The 13383-nt window shown below is 37.6% G+C and overlaps 1 protein-coding gene across 1 annotated transcript in view; it reads left to right on the forward strand.

Moving 5' to 3' along the window:
• The first annotated feature begins 202 nt into the window (after positions 1–202).
• Positions 203–13383, forward strand: part of DNTT (DNA nucleotidylexotransferase) — a 94498-nt gene continuing 81317 nt past the window's right edge. The window contains exons 1-3 of the mRNA XM_072871080.1: positions 203–405; positions 4343–4517; positions 10879–11004. Of these exons, the coding sequence (XP_072727181.1) occupies positions 203–405; positions 4343–4517; positions 10879–11004 (504 nt within the window). The remainder of the gene's footprint in view (positions 406–4342; positions 4518–10878; positions 11005–13383) is intronic.

Here is a 13383-nt window from a genome sequence, read left to right on the forward strand (position 1 = left end):
CCTGTCTGGAGTAGTTCTGTGCAAGACATCCCAGCTGGTAGAAAGCAAGTGATATTTCTGCTTGTGTAGCACCTGTTTTTGATTTCAGAGGGGAAACAGAAGAAAATTACTTCAATGGGTGGTGACATTAAATACAGCTGCTGCCTGGCAGAGAGCATGTTATCTCCCTTTTACCCAAGTGAAAACGCTTCTACCTTGCATCATGGACAAGATCAGAGCTCCAGCTGTATTCTCCCAGAGGAAGAGACAGAAAGGGATGCATTCCCCAAACCTTTCCTGCAGTTATGAAATAAAGTTCAATACATTTGTAATTTTTATTATGCAGAGGAAGATGGGGATGACCAGAAGGAAGTTTTTGATGGAGCTGGCAAGAAGAAAAGGTTTCAGAGTAGAAAGTGAGCTAAGGTAGGAAAATGTTTATATGTGTAGAAATAACATGTAGTAATGCTGCTTGAAGCATTCTGACTTAATAAATACAGTCATACAAGTGACTGTGGTTGAAGTTTTTGCCTATGTATTTGGTGGATGTACTTTGCTCTTCCCACTATAAAGATGCTTCAGGATTGCAGCGGGTGTTCCTAAAGCGTGGTTCATTGCTCTTGTCTTCTGGGCAGAGAGCAGGCAGAACAGAAACCCTAGCAAAATTTCTAATTTTTTACCTCTAAAATCTGTGGTTCTAAATTGTCTTAAGTCTGCCAGTTTTAATGTGTCTGCATTTTTCAGTGTGCTGCTTCTCACATGGAAAATAAAAAATGTAAGTTGCATTTGCAAATGTTTTTCACGGGATGTTTCTATGCATTTGTATGGTCTCACCGGAATCAGTGAATCATGTCTTTAGCTGATCTAAATCAGCCATTGTTTATTTCCCCCTTGAGTCAGGTTAAGATTAATCTAAACTTAATGCCCAATTCCTGAAATAAAAAAAAGTTAAATATACAGGAATGGAAAATGTGATGGGTTGAGGGGGGCATTTCTCTAGAACATCTCTGGTATTCTAATATTTAATCTTCCTGTGAGTAATACACTGATGTGAGTCTCAAAGATACTGGCTTACACTTTGGTACAATCTGGAAGAGCACTGGAGAAAAAACCTGGAAATAAAATACCACAGATACAGTGTTTCAAGGTGAAAATATACTCCAGCTGCAGATTTGTCTGGTGGTGTTTCAGTAAGTCAACTCATTTTGAAGGAAGCCTTCCTCCAGTAGTGCTTTTCATGGGTGCTAGTTATATCATTATGCAGTTTTCCGAAAGCTACATCATTATGTAGGTTCTCTGAAAAGCTGGAAGAAAACCAAGTATTGATCATTTCTCTGTATCTGTATGCAGATAGTATACAACTGGGTCCTCCTTATAAAAGCTCATTTCCACAGATTTTTCAATCCCATCAACTTCGAAAGCCTGAGGAGGAAGGGAGGATGAAATAATTTGTACAGCAAGATTCAAGCAGGTATTGAACAGAAGTAGGCAATTAGCATCTGATACAAAACTAATTGAATTCTCAGGGAAAAAAAATTGAACTGGGCTGTTCTGAATCCTACATTAACAATCCATTGAGAACTGAGTAGAGGCTTTATCTGGGCTGCTTTGACACACAGGTATTTATTGCCAATATTCCAGACTTTCTGTAAGTTGTATGCAAGGCAGGTGTTATGTTTAATTTCAGCTTAGCTGCTACTGGATAAAACAGAACTATTTAACTGTTGATTTTTGTTTTTGAAAATGCCAGAGTAAATGCTAAATTTGTTACGTTCTGTGCCAAGAAAAAAGCACAGCTGTACAGGTACCAGAGGAAACTGGTGCACAGCAGCTAAACTGCTGCTGTGAGCATAGTGATGGCAAAGTTCCCAGATCTGCAGCTTGGTACAAATACATTACATATGAATATTTTATATAAAGTGAAATAAACCACAGGAAGCAGAAGTTCTATGTCTCTAACTGAATTTTTTTTTTTACTCAAGTAAAGATGTGACAGTTTAATTAAAGTAGAACCTAACAGGGTTAAATAATAATAAAACCAATAGTATTTCATGGAGATTCACCTAACCTAGATTTGTAATCTTTTAGAATAAAATAAATTGGGATTTTTTTTTAATGGACTCTAGTCTACAAGTTGCACAATAGGGAGAGAAAAAAAATTGGGCTATACCATGACAGTTTTCATAGTTCTGAAGTATAGTACATTCAATACATTTCTTATACTTCCAAAATATAGTACATTTAATGCATTGGAGAATTACATGATAATATTTTTCTGTGGGGTGACTCCAGTGTTTATCATTGCAATTTGGTGATTTAATGAAATCGGTGATTATTGGTATGAATCAGAGTCACAGGGATAGGCCAAGGGGTTTTGTTGTCTCATAGAAAGTAGTTTGCTTTGAAAGGTTGTGCAGTCTGCCTTTAGCAGTTAGCATACATCATTTTTAAAGTCCATACTAACCAGCTGTCTCTACCAGTGGTGACCTGTCTGCTTGGACAGGTTGATGGCTTAACTTCTCCAGGTGTTACAAAAGAACTGCAAAGCAATCTGTCAGGTCCATTTGAAATTTACTGTATATGCACAAGGCTGTCACCAGCATGGGCTACCAGGAGGTTACGGAGGCTTGCAAATGGAGCCAGCTGCCATCAGGACAATTTATTTTCCAATTCTAGGCTCATTTCTATAAAACTTGTCAAGTAATGACACGGTGCCTTCCCCCCGAGAAGTTTAGGAATCTGTTTACTGATATCGGTTAATTTTGGCATATGTTTCAGAGATACTGAGGTCCTACAAGTTTCATGAAAATGGAGAGTTTCCTCCTTTATCTGTTGTTATCTTTGTGGGTGGCAGCACCCTTCTGGGGTGTGTGTGGAGGGGGAACACTAGGAATCAGTCAAAATTCCCTATCAAGTTAGTAGTTTTCTAAACTTGCTGAGGAACATCAGATGGCCAGGTAGAAATTTACAGATCATCCTAAGTACGTATGTAATTCTTTCTTGAAACATAATTTTATCCCTGTCCATTATTTTCCTGTGGAAGGTGCAGAACTGTGTCTTTTTAATCATGAACTATCATGGGATTCTTTCCAATGTTATTCTAGTACATCAACCTGAATTTAGTGTAATAACCTTTGTGCTACTGTATTTTTAAGCAATGTACACCATATAATCTATTGAACAATAACTCAATCTGTGAATTTTATATTCACTAAACTAAGATAATCAGTTTTGTAAGAGACTGGCCTCTCGGTAGCAAGGAAGTGGTCTTTAGATGGAGTGCATAACTCATAAGATTTAAGTCATGAACATTTGACAGTGCCCTGTGTAAAGAGCTTAATGTAAATACAGAAAAGTTAAATTTACAAAAAGATATTAGTAGCTGAAAAGCTTTAAAGAATTACTGTAACAGACTTTTTAATACTGTAAAGCTTTCATTCATTGATAGGAGTATTGGGAAGGGGCTGTCAGGTATTGTAAAGCAGCGTTTTCATTATGGTGCTGCTCATGCAAGCCAAATATTTTCACAGTTCAAAAAAAAAAAGTGTGATAGGATAGTGTCTTTGTCGTGGTTTAACCCCAGTTGGCAACTAAGTACCACACAGCTGCTTGCTCACCCTCCCCTCCCTGGTGTGATGGGGGAGAGAATTGGGGGGGGGGGGAAGTAAACCCCATGGGTTGAGATAAAGACAGTTTAATAGGACAGCAAAAGAAGAGAAAATAACGATAAAAGAATATACAAAACAAGCGATGTACCATGCAATTGCTCACCACCTGCCGACAGATGCCCAGCCCGTCCCTGAGCATCAGTTGCTGCCCCCCAGCCAACTCTCCCCAGTTTCTATACTGAGCATGACGCCATACGGTATGGAATAGCCCTTTGGCCAGTTGGGGTCAGCTGTCCTGGCTGTGCCCCCTCCCAGCTTCTTGTGCGCCTGGCAGAGCAGGGGAAGCGGAAAAGTCCTTGACTGGTGTAAGCACTATTTAGCAACAATGAAAACATCAGTGTGTTACCAACATTATTCTCATCCTAAATCCAAAACACAGCGCTATACCAGCTACTAGGAAAAAAATTAACTCTATCCCAGCCGAAACCAGCACAGTCTTATGGAAGGCAAATGACGCTGAAAGAAAGAAAATGCTGCGCTTAGAGGAGCTGTCAGGCTAAGGTCTTTCCTCAAAACAGAGTCAGTGACTGGAATAGATATATTGTGATATGAAAACGCAACTGCTTCCCACATCCTAACGTACAAGATATACTACAATTTTCAGGAAGTGCATGGTAAGTAAATATGGAAATAACAGCTCTGTATCTGTGGATTCAGGAAAAAAAGAAAACTTCTTTTTGTATACTTCTTGACAGTGACTCTGTCACTCATATTGTGGCCGAGAACAACTCTTACCTGGAGGTGCTAGAGTGGCTGAGAGGACAGGCTGTGGGCGACAGCTCCAGATTTGAACTACTGGATATCTCCTGGTTCACAGCCTGCATGGAAGCGGGAAGACCAGTTGATTCAGAAATGAAGTATCGTCTCATGGTAAGACAGGTCCTTCGGTACGAATACAGTGACATTCCAAATGAATGACTGCGTTTGATTATTTTTATTTTTTTTACCTAAAAACATATATACTTGTGTTGTGCTATAATTTTTGAATTTAAACATTTTTTTCCCTAAAGTTTACATGAGTAATTCACACAGTTTTAATAGATTAAAAAGACCTTCCATACCTTCTGTGTCAGTGTCCGGTAATGCTAAGTTACTATGTCGTCACATGTTACAAACTGTTAATATACATCATTCCTGTAAAAAAAAAAAAAAAAAAAAAAAAAAAAAAGGGTGCTATTAAAGGGGAAATATCCGTCAATGAAGCACTTGCTTTTGTTGTGGTACTTGTGGTATTTCCACAAATACTTCAACATCATGGTAAATGTCCCACTGAGAGCAGTGTGTTTTAATGGGCTCCTGATGGAATACTTTGCCTCTTCAAAACAATACAAAAATATTAAAATCTTTGCTGTTTGGAAGTGATCAGCTAACTGCTGGGCCCTTGAAGGACCTGTGGAATGAAGGCTGCTGCAGTCTGTGGACATGCATTTACAAACTTGGCACCATCAAGTAAAACTACGCTAAGAAAAAAAGCTTTTATTATATTGTATTATCTCTCAACGGGAGCTGTAAGTCAGAGTGTGTTGTGAATGGCAGGCTGATTATTTGGTGAATGTAGTTTGGCCTTTAAGCAATGGATGATGACATATTTTCCTCTGATCTATAGCTGACAAAATGATGTGCTAATTTCTCAGATTGGAGCATAGTGTGAAACGGTGATATTCAGTACCCCCAGTACAGACTGTAAATGATGAGGGTGTGGTAGGGATGCCCGGGTGTGCTGTGCACAGCATGACGACAGCACATGCCACTGGGCCATGAAATAGACCCTGCGCTGTGGATGAACCTATTGCCTTGTTCTGCATGTGCTCAGGCCTCACGGTGATGGATTTAACGTGCACTGGTGAAGAAATGAATTCACACGTCAAGAGAATTGTAAGTCTGATCTAAAACTCTCTCTGAAGTAAGGTGAGGGATTTCTGCTGATTTCTGAGGGTCTGGATTAGGCTCCGTGTGAACTGTGACCCCACTGCAAAACGATAACTGGGAAACCCATGCGCACTGGGACCATGGCAGTGTGGCGTGTACCTTCCTGTGAGGCAGAGGATGCCTGAATATTTAACAGCAATATGGCACTGTTTGCTCTTCTTCATCCTGATGTTTAGATTATGAAGGATGATTCATAAACACCACCCTTCCCCAAGAAAAACCCTAGCTCCCGATTAATTTTTTCAGTCATTTTTCATTGCCAGAAACTCTTTTCGAGGATTTTACATATAAGAATTACTGTTTAATAACACTTCGGGGCGGGGGAGGACTGAATACACCAGATGGAGCTGTCGCTCTCAGACTCAGCATAATTCCATGACAGAATACGTGTTTGTATTTGCAATCCTTTCAATGAAGTATTTTTGCAGTACATTTATAATATTTTCAGCGATCTGCTGGAGGGAGAATAGACCAAAGAAATTAATGCAAAACAGAAAAAAAAGTGAAAACCTTATAACTACTTCATTATGTAATCTCACAGGCAAACAGGTCATGAAAATATAAATACTGGGAATGCAAAGAAGTTTTCTAAACAAGAAATAAATCCAAAACGTGAACAAAATCCTGTGAAGTTTGAGAGTTTCACATCAGATTGAAAGTAAACCAAATTGATGTTTATGTACATCCTTAATTTCAGCAGTGCGTGAAAACCTATAGATTCAGATATCTCAGAAAATATATTTTCATAATTTTTTTTTTCTTCTCAAAGCAAGAAGTGCCTTTGTATTTCTCAAATATCTCCAATGATGCTGAAGCTTACTTTTTTTTTTTTAAATCAATGAAAAAGCTACTGTAAGTTGAACTGCCTTAGTTTTCTTTTATACATAAAAGTCCTTTTGGAATACTGCTGGAGCAGAAACTTCTGAAAAAGGTAGCAGCACTGTCAGGAGATCATCATTATACTTTGAGACTGGCTCTGCAAGTAAGAGCTTGTGTTTTTATTGAAACATAAAGATTTCATGCTAATAAATGTAGAGTGCAATAAGCAAGCCAGTGACAGCTGTACTGTTAACTTTAAAGCTTATAGTTAAGACCAGTCTTAATTATATAGTGGCTCTAAAGTAATAAACAATTCTTGTAAAGCAAACAAGGAAGAGAGAGGATTCTAGAAGTTCAGCAAATATAAAAATAATATTATTGTTGCAGTGTCATCGCAATTTTTTTTTCCTGCTTTGAAGAATGAGTAAGGATTGAAGTAAAGGTTAATTTTCTTTTTAAGTACTAGACTGAATGAGTACATAATGTAATTTAATTGGAGTTTCACTGAAGGCAAATTTGGTCCATTACGTCAGTCTTGTGAAATGAAAGTGAATTAACAAACCTTGAACTCAAGCTACATCATGAAAGCTTTGAGGTAAAAGGAATGGATTGCAGTGGGGGAATGTTTTGGGTGAAATCTTGTCTACATGTAGGTTAGTGGTAAAATTCTCATTAATATCAATAGCAGTAAGATTTCATATTTCAGATCTTACAGTAGCCTATTTGGAAGGTTGTTCTTCATTCAGGACATTTGTTTTAATGCATTACTGAAAAGAAATGCCCTTCTCCATGCAAAACAAGGGAAATAAAGTCAGAGTTACAGACTGTTAGTTAACATATTAATTACAGTTCTCACTAAAGTACATCTCTCCATGGTTGCGAATGATCCGAGAGATGCTCTGATGTTAGTCATTGATAGAGTACAAAAGATTGGGTGATCAGATCTAAGATGATCTGAATTCTTATTGATTCATTCAGTAACAGTTAACTTTTATAGTTAATAGCCATCACTTGATTTAATAGGCTATGGAAGTGTGGTAGCCAAATATCTACTTTAAAGGGAAATAAAAATATTTCTCTGGCAAAGGAATGCCTTTGTCCAGAGACATGTTTCCCACCACAAGCAGATGGGTATTTGGGACAATAGCAGGACATGGATGTTAATATGTATGCACGGGAATCCCTACATGCTAGAAAGTAGTGCTGTTTCCTGGGTAATGGAAAAGAAAGAGGCAGAAGAGAAGCTTTCAGAGGGATAAAAAGAAAGGAAGAGAACCATAAGTGGGTTGGCATCCTCAGCAGCCTTAGGAACTGTGCTGTGACTGAGTCTCTTCTGCCTTCTCCTCAGTCAGAACCCAAAAGTTGTTAGTTATTTTTTTAGAAAGGAAAAGAGATTTATTTCCTTGAACAAAGGATTTCCCTCCACATTAGGAAAAGGAAGTACTGCATCTTTTGATCCCTTGCCATATCATGTGACAGGCAACTCATATTTAACATTTTCCAGAGTGTCTCACTCTGTTGCCTCGTGAAAGAGAGTGTCTCTAACTAATGGAAGAAATCCTTCATACTGACAGTCAGAGTTTCCCAGAAAATAAAATGAAACTTATAAACTGGCTGCCTTCTCTTCATAAAATCCTGGATATCAGCAGACTTTAGTATTTGATCAATGCTGTCTGGACTTTACAAAGCTGCTGGCTGTTGAATAATGTGGCCTGATGCAGTCTCTATCTGCACACCTTATTCACTGCCGCTCCATTTTCTCTCTCTTTGTTATTTCCCTATGTCGTTATACTTCTTTGTGTGGTAAAAAAAAAAGTTTGTCAAAGAGCAAAGTAGTCCCTACAAGATTAATTCTGCAACTAAGCCTCTCTGCTGTGCAGACTGATGCTAGTGGTACAGACTGATTTTCCTGCTTATGCCATGCAGAAAATGTCACTGAAGGAGTGGCAGTGACATTCACTGTTACTGCAGCCTGGATGTGGGGTACAAACTCTGACTAGCTCTAGCAGTTAGAGGCTCTAGTTAAGTAGCCTACACATTTGGATATTTTCCAGTGGTTGCTCCTGTGTAGTTTACCATAATTTCGTTTTAATGTAGTGGAGATATCTGCAAAAAAAGGAATTTTAATGCTTATGTTTTTCTCATATCCTTATTTGCTTCTTCCCAGTACTACAAATTATTTTGAGGTAGTGTGAGTTTCCAGCGTTGCTTGTTCTACACTGTAATTGCTACTGGATTAAACTTTAGGTTTGTCCATTAATCTGTACAAATGATTTTATCCCATCTGGTCTTCACACCAAAAAGCAATACCAATCCTGTTCTTATGTTCTGCTGATGATAGGAGATCATCCCTGTAGTTCTCATGCAGGCATCATAATATTCCCTACAAATCAGACTATAGTAATTACTGTTTGCTAGACGTTTTTGCTGTTGATTTCTAGCCAAAGTTTCTTCTGTTGTTATATATAATAATGTCCTGTTAATTAAAAGCATAACTTTTGCTAATTAAGAAAAATGATCGAATATCTTTGTTAAGGCAGGAATAGGATGTTTGTGCCAGTCTACCACCCTCTTAAACATATAGAGTTGGTGCATTACTTTTGCTCTCATCCACAATACCAGGTAATGCTACGTGTAGGACTCTTGTTCTTTGTTTGTCTACATCCTAATGAAGATAATAGCTTATTATATATTCTATTCAGTAATGTTCTCTTTCTTCACAGTCTTTGCAGCTGGCACTATCATTTCAAGCAGTATATTAGCTGTAATCAATCATAGTTTATATGATTTAAAATCAATTTTAAAGTATAATTCATGAATGTGTGCAAAAGTGGATGAGTTGTGCTGTTGATCCTGGCTGAAACCATTTTGGTCATTCCCAAGAGTGGTCTTACACATAAAATAGCTTCCTTCCTTTCAGCGTATACTATGAAAACTGCCATATAATTCACTGCTTCTTCAGCTGTGCAAGCAAATGTCTTCTTTGTGTGTGTGTGAATACTGTTATTTAACTACTCTGTATCAAATACAAAGGCAATTTTAGCATGACATTATACGTGGGGGGTGTGTGTGTGAAGGCACATCCACATATTTATAGGTTTGCCTAGTACAGATGCTAGCTTTATGTCTGCATGTCTTTGGATGCAGGGGAGAAAGGGCTCATCATTCCATTATGGGGGTGAAAATTTCCTCTGTGTATCTTTGTGATATTTTTTTGTTGTTGTTGTTGAACCATTTCCCTGTGGCTTTTGGATAGTGCAATGCAATAAGTTTTTGACAGATCTGCCAAATGTTTACAGACAAAATGACAAATAGCAAAACATACACAGAAATGCTGAGAACGCTTTGGGTGTTTCCAATGTATTTCAGATTTGGGCACTTTTAATGAAAGCAAAGGAATTAAAGGACTGGGCATATAAAGCAGCAGAAAAGCTGGTGCTAGATTGTCTTTTTCCAGTTGCTTACCGGTCAGGACACTCGCATGTTGAGGACTCATGCTCAGGACTCTCTTTTTGCCAGTGGGGACACGACTGTGTATCCTACCTTTCAGAATTCCCTTCTTCCCACCCCACTGGGGTAGGTTACCCACAGACTTTTTTGTTGACCTTGGTCGATTTTGCATGGAGCAAAATTAGGCAAAAAGCAAATGAGCAAGTAGGTAGCCTGGTGCTTGGGAAACACGCGTTTAAGATTTGGCACCTGGCTCCTTTTGCTTGCTGCAGTGAACACCTAAAAATGATGTCTGAATTGGATCAGCATGTACGGAAGGGGCTGAGTGAGAAACCACATCGTAAGGTGAACACTGGCTGTTGGATGAAAGGATGGAGATGACTCTTCTATGGCTGTTCGTAAATATTTCCTTTGCTTTATAATGACCCGAAAATAGAACATTTAGCTTAATGAATTAAATCCAAACCAAAAAGTTTTATTTCATTTTACCTGGCAGAGGGGGGAAAAGTTTATTTTAAAGTCATATGAACATTTTTCCTCCACCACTGAGTTTAGCTACAGATCGAAAAAGTCAGTCATTTGAGCATCTCTCTCTTCCCCCCTGCCCCTTGGTCTAACATCCTCGATCTTATATTGAATCATCTAGTGTTTTCTGGGAAAACTCTCTGTTCTTTCAAGCTTATCCGCTCTTAAAGCTTTGTAGTTTTTCAATCTTACTGCAATAATAAGAGTAGTAGTAGAGAGACTTGCCATGTAGAGAGACTTTTTTTAAATGACAGTGCCATAGAAAACTCCCTGCAAGAACTTATACAGAAAACGAAAACTCCCAGTAATCACCAGATAAACTGGTATTGTCAGTGTAGTCAATGTGAAATTAAATGTTTTTCCTAGGAAGATGGTATAAGCATTATTATTCTCTTACCTTCTCTTTAAAGGTACATATTTGGGGCTCATAAAACATATTTTTGGTATTTTAAGCTATTTGACAGGTGTGTCACCAACCCTTCTCCCCCCTTTTTTTTTTCCTTGTTAGGAACAAGATCAGTCTCCTCCTTTGAATACACCTGAATCAGAAGAGGCATCATTTATTGCAAGCAAAGTATCTCAGTATTCGTGTCAAAGGAAGACAACTTTAAATAACTACAACAAGAAATTCACGGTAATACTTATCTTATCCATGAAATAAAAACTAGTATAAGTAAAATAATTGATACAGTACTTACATCGGTATTTTCTATGGCACCCTCAGCAAATTCATGAGTTAAACAGGCAGCACAATGATAACAATTTAAAGAAGTTATAAATCTACCATACTTAAATTATAATTGAGTGCAAGCTTAATTGCATCCTTTAAGTATTGCTGAAAGCTTAACACAGTGGATCTTTAAATACACTAATAGCTTGTAAACACATGAATTTTTAAAACAAATGATAGAATAACATTCTGAAAATGTCTTTTAGCCTTTCATCACAGTCTTATTTGGCAAGTTGGAAGTAATGATAAGCAAAAGTTTGGTTTAGGTCAGTCCAAGGTACTTCACAATTGCTGTGCTGCCTTCTCTTTTACCTAGGTGTTCAGTTCTTTGAAGTGTGGTTGTAAGCTTCAGATTTTCACAATTGCTTAGTTATGAAAACAGATTGTGTGGTCAATGTAATTACTTTAACATGACAAAAAAACCCCTTAAATTGTCTAGTTAAATAAAAATCTTAGAGGCTGTCATATATCCTATTTAATGCTCATAACTTTATACGGTTCAATGGGTATGAAGAGCCCGAGTCATCTGGTCTAAATTCCTCTTAAGTTATTGTGCCTAATGGCTCCTCTTGGCTCTAGATACTCAGTAACAACTATTCAATAGGAAACATTTGACACAGAGACTCTAATGTGGTATAGCCTGAATAAATCTGCCATAGTTACATTCATACTTTTCAACTATAACATGAAACACCTCCTCATCTTCCTAAAGTTTTATTATTTATAATTTTTATGCTTTTACTTTGTGTGCCTGTAAATACACACAGATCTTTCAAGTAAATATTATTTGTAAGATCCGTATAAAAAGAATAACAGATATCAGTAATTTGAGAATAAAAAACATTTACGAGGTAAATACTAAAACCTCTGGGAATTCAGAACTAAAGATAAACCTAAGAGCAACTCTGAAATGTCTTGATCTGGGAATGCAAAGTTAAAAATTAAACAACCTACATTTTGCCTTGTAGTGATGCTTTGAAATAATCATCAATTATACCATTTATATAATAGTGTTTATGGTACTCAAGTAGCTTAAACTGTTTGCTTGTTTAAAAATTTTTCCCTTTTTGAGCAACCTGATGGGAATTGAGTTTTGACACTGCTTTGAGCCTGCGGTTGGCTCCAACCCGAATGATTCCAACATTCCCCAAATGACTTCTTTTGAAATGGTTGCTGTGCCCCACCTCCTGCTAGAAAAACAAGGCTGTGAATGTTACCATTTAACCTCTTGAAAGCAGTCATTCTTCTTCACTGTTTACAAATATCAAATGCACGCTGCTGTAGGGGAAGAAGTCAGACCAAATGTAGTATGAGCCAAAGATTCTGTAAAATACTGGCCTTCTTGGAGGAGCAGGAAGTAAGTGCCTTAGTTCTACGCTTCCTGAAAACAGTGGAATGTGGGAGTCTGGCTCTTTGTTGAATTTTGTGTAGTAGGGCATTTTGTCAGTCGCTGTGAAGGTAAAAAAATTAAAAGTAATTATGATGGATAATGGCAAAGTACAGTGGCTACTCCTGGAAGGCACAAAGTTGTTGATTTTTAATTATCATTAACATTTTGAGCACAAAAAGGTCTACAATAAGGTAGTACCCTTTTAAATGATCCCTTTAAACATTTTTTTTAAATTTTTGAAACATCTAATATCTTTATTTGTAAATTCACACAGTATTTTTCCATTTTAAAAGATAGTACTATAACTCTAGTGAATATATAGTTTGTCTTCTAGCTGTTGAATTCCTGAATTTAGTCTAAGATTCAGTTCAAATGAAAACTATGCTAGCAGCAACGTATTAATTGAGTGGTTTCTGTTATACCTGTGTTTCAAAGGAGAGGCAGTCCCTAAATTACTTCCAGGTTTATCATTGCAGCAGTCTTAATGTCAGAGTACAACTTGTATTTGATAAATGAATTTAGCTGAATGCATTAGAAGCAGGGCAGTTTGACTGAAGCACTGAGACTCCCTTCTGTTATCCTATATATCAAACATTTCTGAGTCTGGGTAGAAATTAGGTTTCATAGTGACGAAGGTGGCAGTTTTTCATCCTCATACTTTGAGAGTAACTGTTCTGAGTTCATGCTGTATTTTATTTCTGGAGGTGGTACTGGACAAGTTGATAATGCATATGAGTCTGTCTAGCATCTCCATCTTGACAGCTGTAATGTGTGGTGGGTTGACCTTGGCTGGATGCCAGATGCCCACCAAGCCACTCTATCACTCCCCTCCTCAGCAGGGTGGTGGGAGAAAATAAGATGGAAAAAAACCTCGTGGGTCAAGATAAAGGCAG

Source organism: Ciconia boyciana, chromosome 8 (genome assembly GCF_034638445.1).
Source record: "Ciconia boyciana chromosome 8, ASM3463844v1, whole genome shotgun sequence".
Taxonomy (NCBI): Eukaryota; Metazoa; Chordata; class Aves; order Ciconiiformes; family Ciconiidae; genus Ciconia; species Ciconia boyciana.